The sequence below is a fragment of the Colossoma macropomum genome, unplaced genomic scaffold (assembly GCF_904425465.1).
Source record: "Colossoma macropomum unplaced genomic scaffold, Colossoma_macropomum, whole genome shotgun sequence".
Lineage (NCBI taxonomy): Eukaryota > Metazoa > Chordata > Actinopteri > Characiformes > Serrasalmidae > Colossoma > Colossoma macropomum.
Window position 1 is genome coordinate 19,757,360 of NW_023494808.1, and position 10,024 is coordinate 19,767,383.

General features: G+C 38.8%; 1 protein-coding gene across 1 annotated transcript; it reads right to left on the reverse strand.

Moving 5' to 3' along the window:
* Nucleotides 1-4,301: 4,301 nt before the first annotated feature.
* On the reverse strand, nucleotides 4,302-9,915 carry LOC118798356 (ras-related protein Rab-9A-like). Its single transcript, XM_036557788.1, has 2 exons — nucleotides 9,552-9,915; nucleotides 4,302-6,245 (listed from the first exon to the last, which is right to left on the reverse strand). The coding sequence occupies exon 2, from the start codon at nucleotides 6,212-6,214 to the stop codon at nucleotides 5,609-5,611; it is 606 nt and encodes a 201-aa protein (XP_036413681.1). The 5' UTR covers nucleotides 6,215-6,245; nucleotides 9,552-9,915; the 3' UTR covers nucleotides 4,302-5,608.
* Between the last annotated feature and the right edge of the window lie 109 nt (nucleotides 9,916-10,024).

Sequence of the window (10,024 nt, forward strand, 5' to 3'; positions counted from 1 at the left end):
TGGCCTGTCTCCTGTGTTTATTCCATATTCTCTGAGAAAAGAGTTCAGTGACTGTTTCATCGGGTACAGTTGTATGCAAAATTTGATTATTATTTTGTTGATTATCTAAGTGAAAATAACACATCCTCTACATTGAACAACCTTAAATATGGTATTTTAATGGACAGTTGTTATTTATTTGCTGGACAAAGATAAAATATAAAATGCGTCAAAACATCTTCACAGGCCACATATTAAGTTTTATTTTTTCCCATGCTAATGCTAATGCTAACTGATGAGGTGTAAGCTCCAGTGTAAAACTAAAGAGGCAAACTTCAGGCACCAAACATGTCTTGGCTGAGCGCCTGCATTTTGGGCTAAGTGGAAAATTGTGTGTTTTGTAAGATAATATTCTGATTTTATACAAAAAGTGTTTGTCATATAAAAACCTAGGCTATTCTGTGGCTCTAAAATACATGAACAGTGGAGCTGAATGGCAACAGTTGAGAAAGGCTCCTCTACAAAAACGTGAAGAGAATTGAACAGAAGTAAGTGCATGGATGCCATCTGGTGGAGAACGTCTACATGTCTGACACCATTTCACAAATGCCTTCTTATCACTTACTTAATCTCACCCAGGTTCCTTTCTGCAGTCTCAGGTTGAGATGATAGGATAATAAGGTTCTAAATCATCTGGAATTTGTGTCAAGGTACTGAACCATTACAGAGGACATTTTAGCTTTTGAGACCAAAGCAATTACAAAATGAAAATGGTTTCTCTTAACAGCCTTAGGGTGCTCTGGAACTTTAAGGCCAGTTATCACAGAACTGCCCTTCACTGAACCTTATAACCCTCAGTGTAATGTGTTTCTAGGTGATGTAGTCTCTTTGTGCAGACCCCCTAGTGCCAATTCCACCGGTGAAATGGAAATCGACTCATATTTTTAATAAAGACAAGTAAGATCTATCGGTTTCCAGGTTATCTGAGACTCTCTTGGCTCTGTGTGTGTAAAAATGTTGTGATTCGGTGTTGAGCTGCTAGCAAGCAGTGAGGGGTTAAAAAATAATAAAAAATAAAACAGACAACTGCAGCTTCAATGTGCACTGCGACAGTAATAAACAGCATTTAAACACAGTCAAAACACTTAAAATTGCTGACTTGTTTGCTCACCTGTGAAGACAGAAATACAGTTTCTATTGAAGTATATTCCATCAACGTCACTGAAGAAAAAAATGCATAGTTCAAGTGAGGGACCTCCAAAACATGCGAATGGCTACTGTGAAAAGGAGATAATCTAAAAACCCCTTCTACTTCCAGCCTAACGCCCTATAATTGCCATTTTCTACCTTCTGTTTCCTGTGACAAAGTTACCTAATCCCAAGCACCACCACCTCTCCTTCCCTATTCCTATGTCAGTCAAAACACCACCCAAACTAGGGGGTCTGGCCTTCTAGCTCCAAGCAGAAGCAGCCTGGAACTCCAGCCCAAGTTCTCAGATTTCTCTCCCTCCCTCAATCAGTCTTCATTCCACAATAAACAGACCGACAGAAATGGTCCAAAATCACTTCACGTTAGCATTCATTAATTACACGTAACACAGAATTAGTTGAACTGACTCACAGATGCATGCCTGAATTGAGTGTCCTTTGCTCATCCAACAGTTAAACAGAAGCAGTTAAACAGAATCTATTGGCAAGTAAATATTCATTAACTGGAACTGACAATGTCAACATGTATAGAACATACATATGAATATGTATGGAATATATAGAACAGAACTTCCTTTACTGAACGTTTTCTCTGTATATCTAAATCAGGTCCTGAAGTTCTGTGCTTTCTAGATATTTTCTTATTCTACAGGGCCTCCAAAGTGAGTTTCATGTTAAAATTCATAACAATCATGCGCTCAGAGTGACAAATCCACACCAGTACTAGCTGTTTCCACAAATGCTTAATTTATTACAAGATGCCTAAAAATTATACAGCGCACAAAAGAGAAAGTGGCAGAAATTCTCTTGTAGACATCCTCATTGTCAGCTTTGCTGTGGATTTTCTGCAGAGTGGTAAATTACAATAAGCAGTTGATATTATCATCCATTTATCAGGGCTTACCCTTTTATCATGGAGCATAAATATGAAGAGGGTCCTATGGCAGTATGAATTCATGGCTAGGGATGAGACGTTATGAGAATTTCCTATATCAGTGATGAAAATGATCATGGTTTTTGGGATTAAACATTCAAATCATTTCACTACAGGTATTACATTGATCAGCTATTGAACGTCTGATGTCTTTACATAAAATCTATTACAGTTCAAATAAATATGAAATTATTATCACTTTTATTACTATTTACAGTTTATACTATGTATGGCATGTGGAAGAATGGCAGTTGTGTATTTTACTTCCACTTTTTAAAATGCTGGTAATGGTTGTGGGGATTATTATATTAAAAATATTAAAATATGCTATTATATAGCATTAAAACCATCAGCTGTCCCATCTCTATTCACGGTATTCATGGCAGTTTTGCTTATTAAAGTGCTAAGACTAATGCACATTGTGGAAGATGACCACTATTCGATGCTACACTTTTACAAACAGTTCTGTCTGCAGTAGCCTATTCGATGTCCTCTGGAAATGGAATGACCATGAAAAAAGTAGAACTACGGAGAAAATATACGTTAATTCAGAAAAGTCTACCAAATACTTTCTCTGTCATCAAGCTAAGACAAAAAAAATGAATCATAAATGAAGATCACATTTGGCCTCTAGCCACTAACCTTACAAGCTGATTGCTTTTTCATAAAGTCATTTAGTGATATAGTAGTGAAAAGTGTTTACATTCCATGTCTTTTTTTAAAGTAGGAAAAGCTTTTATAATGTGCTGTTATGATGAAACTGATGCCCTTTTATTAAGAAACAGTTCAGACACATGCATATGTGAAGCAACGAAAAGAAAAAGAACCAAAAAAAGTAAATTGTTCTAAGATGAAAAGATGCCATATGTAGTGTCTCTACAGAAACAGGTGCTAGAAAGATCATTTAAAAGTAATCAAAATTTAATCAAGAGAAGATGTACATAAAGTCTTTCAGAGTGGTTCAATATGAACTTTTCAGTTCTAGAGAAACTTAGAGTCAGAACTGTTCACAGTGTTGGTGAAGGGAACCAGACATCTGAAGATTTTAATGCCTCTAAAAGCTTCCTGATTTAATGTTATTACATTAAATACAGGGAATATGCTGCCAAGTTCTGATTGTTTTACGACAGTTTTGAGAAGGTTCTGGCTAAAATGTCTTTTTAAAATACCTTCATAGTGGAGAAGTAAATGCAAATGCAATGCAAAATGGAACCCAAAGATTTTTTTTCATGACCTCTGCTTCTTGTCCACACCACTGTACAGAAAGCTGATTATAGCTGCTATGTTTCTCTACAGTGAACCATTTCACATCAAACCACTCTGAATAAATCTGTTTACTCTCAACGACTGAAATATACAGACATTTTACAAAAAATAATCAGTGGAATTTTCCTTTAAGGGTGTCCAAAGATAAATGGATGTTCAATGCATTTATAAGACATGAAGAAAGATCTGCACTGTTGGTGCAGGACGTTTCTTAAGTCTGACACTTGTCCTCAGCTGGACCTCTTATTATTTCACATTAATGAGTGTGTATGTTTTTATTTATGTACTGTGTCTAGCCAAACTAGAAGGAAGATGCTAGCAACAATGCACCATGTGTTTCAGTAGTGTTCATATATATTACAGCTGCCTAACTGAAGATTTGTCCATCGGGAGTGAAAAGGCACTACTGAGCGAAAAAAAGAAATCCCTGAAGAGTCTGTACTTAAAGCACTAGTCAAAAGGTTTTTTAGTTTACTAGCCTTTTCATGACTGATAATGTCATTTACAATTCTCTAAGGCAGCTTAGGAATCCACAATGATTGGCAGATAATTGATTAGAGAAAAATGATTAGATTTGACCGACATTTCAAATCAATATCTGCTGATGTTTGGGCGCCTCTGGTCAAATTACATTTTAGTTCAGATAAAGTTACATAGGTTAATACATCATCTACAGAGAACACATTTATGCACATTTTAATGCAGAACTACTGTTTATTTGCTGAATTTAATACACTGAAGAAAAAAAACTAAATCTTCTGCTTAATTTTTTCCCCAATATGTTAAAGCCAGCAAATTAACAGAAATTGTGTAGTAAAACAACAAAAAAATAAATAAAAGCAAAATAAAATAAAATATGCAAGTTTGTTACTCGTAGAGAATGTGTTAACTTATTTTCACTAAATCTATAAAACATGTCATTTGACCAGGAATGTTAAAGGTTTTGCATATAATATAACTGTACAGATATATATATATATATACACACACACACACACACACACATTAATGATATATTTCTCTGTAATGCTAATTCAGGTACATGAAGCCCAAATTTCTCCATTTTAAAGATGTTTAGGAATCTGCATCAGCAGATATGTACATGAAAAAAAAAAAAATATCTGAAAAAAATATATATATATATCTGCATCAGCACACAATTCCCATATCGGTGCATCCCAACTAAATACAAAACAATCACAGGAAAAAATGTTCAAGAAAATACAAAATTGGCTCAAAATCTTGGATTTCTTTGAACAGTTACTCTTTACCATAATTACAGATATGAGACACTGATTTATTTATTTAATGATTTCATTGACTGATTAAGTTTCAACAGGAAATCTCCAGACTTGACAGTCCAGACTTAAACTCCCTTCACTTTTGGTGATAATTTCATTGCAATTTATTACATTTTCAATTAAAAGTTAAGTCATTTGCTTGTACATAATAAAATACTAGGAGAACACAGACAACTGTACTGTTGTCAATATAAACTTCACTCATAATAAGCACTTGTCTTTGCTCCAGATGAGTTTTTGAAAACTTGTTGAAATTCTGAACTAAAGTTGTTTGCTCACTAGCTCCACCTGCTGCACAAAAGCTTCATTAAGCAGCTTTACGATGTGCACATGCACTGACTGGCCACTCCTTTAGGTACACCTCTTTTTATCTAAACTCATTGTCTATTTTATCAGCTATTCTTACCAATCAGGTAACAGTACTTCTACAATTACAGCAGACTGTAGTTTATCTGTTGCTCTACATACTTTGTTAGCCCCCTTGTACACTGTTCTTCAATGATCAGGATCCCTACAGGACCTCCACAGAGCATGTGCTATTTGGATGGTGGATCATTCTCAGCACTGCAGTGACACTGGCATGGTGGTGTTGTGTTAATGTGTGTTGCACTGGTATGAGTGGATCAGACATAGCAGTGCTATGCAGGCACATATATTAATCTCTTTTATTTAAAAAAGTGAGTAAAATTTAAGTGTCATTGCAGTGCTGAAAGTGATCTACCACCCAAATAATACCAGCTCTGTGGTGGCCCTGTGACAGTCCTGACCCATGAATGGGGTAAATGGGGGCTAATAAAGAATGCGGAGAAACCGATGTACTACAATCTGTAACTGTACATAAAATGGACAATGAGAGCAGATACAAAGTAGTTCCTAATAAAGTAGCCAGTGAGTGTATGTCCACTGCCATTATAAAAAATCAACAGCAGCGAGTTCTGGACCGTGGTTTCCGACGCAAATCCACAGTGTCTGATGGCAGCATATGCTCAGGCCGATCCTCAGATGCTAGTACGCTCCTCACCACCTCCTCGAAAGCCTCTGCAACGTTTGTGGCATCTTTCGCACTGGTCTCAAAGTAGGGGTGCCCTCCATTTTCATGGCACCACCTTTGTGCTTCCTCTGTCGTCACCTGCCGCTCGGTCACATCGACTTTATTCCCAAGAATGACGAAGGGAAAGCTCTCAGGTTCCTTAACATCGGCATAATACGCAAACTCTTTTCTCCAGTGGTTGAGGTTGAGGAAGCTCTGGCTATCGTCCACGCTAAATGTTAACAAACAGCAATCGGACCCACGATAAAACGGCGTACGCAGGCTGCGAAAACGCTCCTGGCCAGCAGTGTCCCAGATCTGTAAAGTGACCAGCCGTCCGTCCACCTCGAGCTCCTTGTTTAGAAACTCAACACCAATGGTGTGGAAGAGGTGTGTGTCGAACTTGTTGGAGACGTAGCGGTTCATGAGTGACGACTTGCCCACACCGCCATCGCCCAGCAGGATCACCTTCAGCAGGGACGACTTGGAGGACATGATGAGGATTCCAGGTCAGCACACAAGAAGCCTGAAACAAAAGAATCATTATTACATTCTATATCCAGAAGTCATGTTGCTTTGTATTTTAAAGATACTCCAGTGTAACCTACTCCTGCAAGACTGGGTTCCCAATCCTGGTCTGCAAGGACCCCTGCCCTGCATATTTTGGTAGCTTCCCTATTCTAACACACCCGTTACAACTAAACACTAATCATTAACAAGCCCTTTCTGAGTTGGGTGTACTAGAGAATGGAGAACACAAAAATCCAGGACCAGGATTGGGAACTACTGCTCTACAATCCTCCAACAATTCTAGTACAGCATAATGGCACAGGTTGACCTATAAGGAATACAAATCCATATCAAACTTTACAAAGCAATTTCTTCAGAAACAAAAAATGCATTCCCCAAAGTAGGGGCTGTATAGACTTGTTGACTCGTTGACTAATAAATCCACTAATCGAGTTGTCTAGTTGAGGACTGCCTGAAATACAGCAGTTGGTAAAAACAGTGAAGAGTCATGTTGTCTGCTAAACACAAAGCCCAAAATAGTTTGTTCATGTGGAAATACTACATGAAACCAATTCCACAGCAAGCTGTGTACGACTGTGCTGAAATATAGTCCCATAAGCCAGACTGGGCAGGTTTAGAGAACTGCCGTTTCTGAAAGGGCCATTTGACTGACAAAATGACCAATCACAGCGTGTGTAGTGTGACGTGCTCGTCACAACAACAAACTAACATCTGGGGAGCACTGGCTGGCAAATGTATGAGGATATTTGTGTACTCACAAAATTCTGGAATAACTTCTTAAAACGGGATAGGGTGCACGCTTCCTGGCTCAGCAACTAAGTCTGTACCTCACTCTGGCAGGCTTATTGGTGAGATGAAACTGCTTGCTACAGCTTTCAGCTTGATAAACAATCATTTCCCATTGGACTGAGACTGAAACTCACTGAAAACAATACTCTTCTACAATATACGCTGCGCTTAAACAGCAGCATTTGCCACTGCAGCCTCAATTAGCAAGCTACGAACAAAATAATTTTCACTGACATGCAGAACAATCATCTTTTTTTCCTTTAATATGGTGATGAAAACTAGTCAACTGCTTTTTTGAATTACTAGTCAACGAGTAAAAACATGTAGTTGTGCAGCCCCTAACCTATTAAACCCTTTTAGCCCTTAAGAGGTTCATACAGGCAGGAGGTGTCAAACTCGGGTCCTGGAGGGTCACAACCCTGCAGATATTAGCGTTTTCCCTCTTCCAACACTTCTAACCCTCCAAAATTAAACTCAAGAAAGCCTTTGTTTATTTAGATAAACTGTGTCAGAGTGTGGAAAACATAAAACCATGTTCCATGTGGGCGAGCCTCCAGACCTTAGATACGGTCAATTCAACAGTGATTCTGAGGTCAAGATTGATTTTAGATATTTTCTGTGTTAAACATGTTTTTACATGATTTTACAAACCTCTAATTAAAGACTACACTGTATTTTTGCTATATAACTTATTTGTGACTCCAGAAAAAAAAGCCTAGTCATTTTAACATAAGTGCACATAACATCAGCCCCTCGCCTTTCCTTGCCCACTTTACTCTGATAGAATACACCCAGATTTTGATCACTGACAGCACGTTTCCACAAAAGAGACCCACAAATTTCATGATCCACTGTGTTTAAGTCAAACCTGCTGTTGTAGTAGCTTTGCCACATCTATTTTGGTGTCTCCTCTGCTCTCAAGAATAACTTCTCATCATCAAAAGGGAATTTCACCAATTCTTCTAAATGTTTGGGCAGTTAAACTGTTAAGACTGTTCAGAGCGACTGGATGAAAAATGCTCTATTCTAGAGAATCTTAGCAAATCAGAACTGTTCACAGTAAAAGCAGCAACACAGAAAATTATTACATGAAACAGTAATGGAAACACTGTATGATAACTGATAGTTTTGAGAAAAGATTTTGGCCTAATACACATTTTTAGAATACAGTCCTGGCAGAGAGATATATGCAGGCTGTTGTAGGGCTAAACAGTGCCCACAGAAAACTCTTTTTTTTCCAGATTTACCACCATTTCTCCATTACCATTATTACATTAAAAACTCAAGAGGAGACACACACTGGGCTTCACTGGTGGTTTTAGATAGTAAATAAAATGTTTGTTTGCATTGTAGACATTGTGACCCCTGGTTGCCATCACCACCACTGTAAAGGAAGTCTAGGTCAGTAAGTTTCTCTACAACAAACCACTTCACATCAAACCACCCTGAATGACTTTGTTTACATCTGAAACCACAAAATTTTGCTGAAATTTTGGAAAAACGGTGGAATTCCCCTTTAATTAGCCGATGACTTGGGTCAGGTGTGTCTGAGCAGAGAAAACAGTCAGGGCAGTGGCACAGCAGGACCACCCTGAGATGCTCTGGAGTAGAAGCTCTGCCCTGAAGAGACACCAGCGCCCACAGCCCACAGCAGCAGCAGCAGCTCCTCGGTGAGGATGTCTGACAGAGGTTCATTCATTGCAGAGGTTCGCCTTGAATCATGTGAGACGAACCTCATGGAGAATTCATACCCAACATATGATCGGCTGTCCCGCAAAAGGAATGCGTTTAAATGAAAACCTAAAAGATACAAATGTCAACAGGATCAGCTCTGGGATTTAGCTAATAACGCTGCCCCAGACTGGAGACACAAGTGACCAAACTGAGGTTCTGGCGCTTGAAAACGAGGAAGTACCACACCGAAAATAACTCGATTCTCGAAATAATCTGGGACTTGTTAAAAACAAAGATCAGAAGTTGTGGCTTTCTCACACCAGCAAGTTAGCTAGGTTAGCTAACTTACAACGGCATTTTATCGTAGCTCACAACACCGAAGAACGGAACTTAACGTTACCTAGTAACGGTTGGCTTCATATTCCCAAAATTCACGTCTAACCGCCTCCAGAAAAGTAAAAACAGTTTAAATGGCTCGTATTTAAGCAGACAGCGAGTTAATTCATCACGTTACCGTTCTGCAAATGTAGTATGCTGTAGCACTAAGTCGACTGTGATTTAAACGCGAAGCTGAAGATAGCTTCTTTTCCGAATTCTCCGTTCCACCTTAAATGGTGCAGCCGTTACATTCTGGCGAACACACAGGTCGAATGCAACCACTGCACTATTTAAGGTGGAACGAAAAATTCGACTGAGAAGCCAGTCTACCTTGACTGGGTTAGCATCTGCGCTAGTCTTACAACTGGCTTGACAACTTTCGTAAAACTAGACGACCTCCATAAAACGATTCAACAAAAGAAAACGTTTCCTTTTCAAAAAAATCAGCGTTTCATATTACCGTTAAAGTTGCAGTTCAGCGACGAGAGTCGACAGGCATCCCTCCAACGCCACCTCACATCTTCCTCCTCCTCATGTTGGGATTTCTCCAAGCCATGGCGCCCCTAGGCTACTCAGAGCATTCTCATATGACCAGAATACACACTACATGAAGATTACGGACCCTCTCAGGCATTTAATCTGTTAAAGACATTGAGTGAAGATTAGTTACACAACTTAAAAAGCAGCCAGTCAGGTGATCAGTAAGTGAGGCAATCAGCCTTTAGATGTAAATGGCCTCCAAACATGCACAGATAATGGCTGATCATTAACAAGCATTCATTGGCATAAAATGGGAACACCTCTAATGCAAAGAAAAGGGCACCAAAGTGCATGCCTAATCACTCAGTCCACTCCATGGAGACCAAGTGACCCTTAAAAGTACACTCAACACTAAAACCATAGTAGATTGTGCAATAGAAGTAGTGTCCAAAG

Excerpts from the sequence above, each read along its gene's own strand:
- LOC118798356 (XM_036557788.1), bottom strand. The coding sequence starts at position 6,214 with ATGTCCTCCAAGTCGTCCCTGCTGAAGGTGATCCTGCTGGGCGATGGC.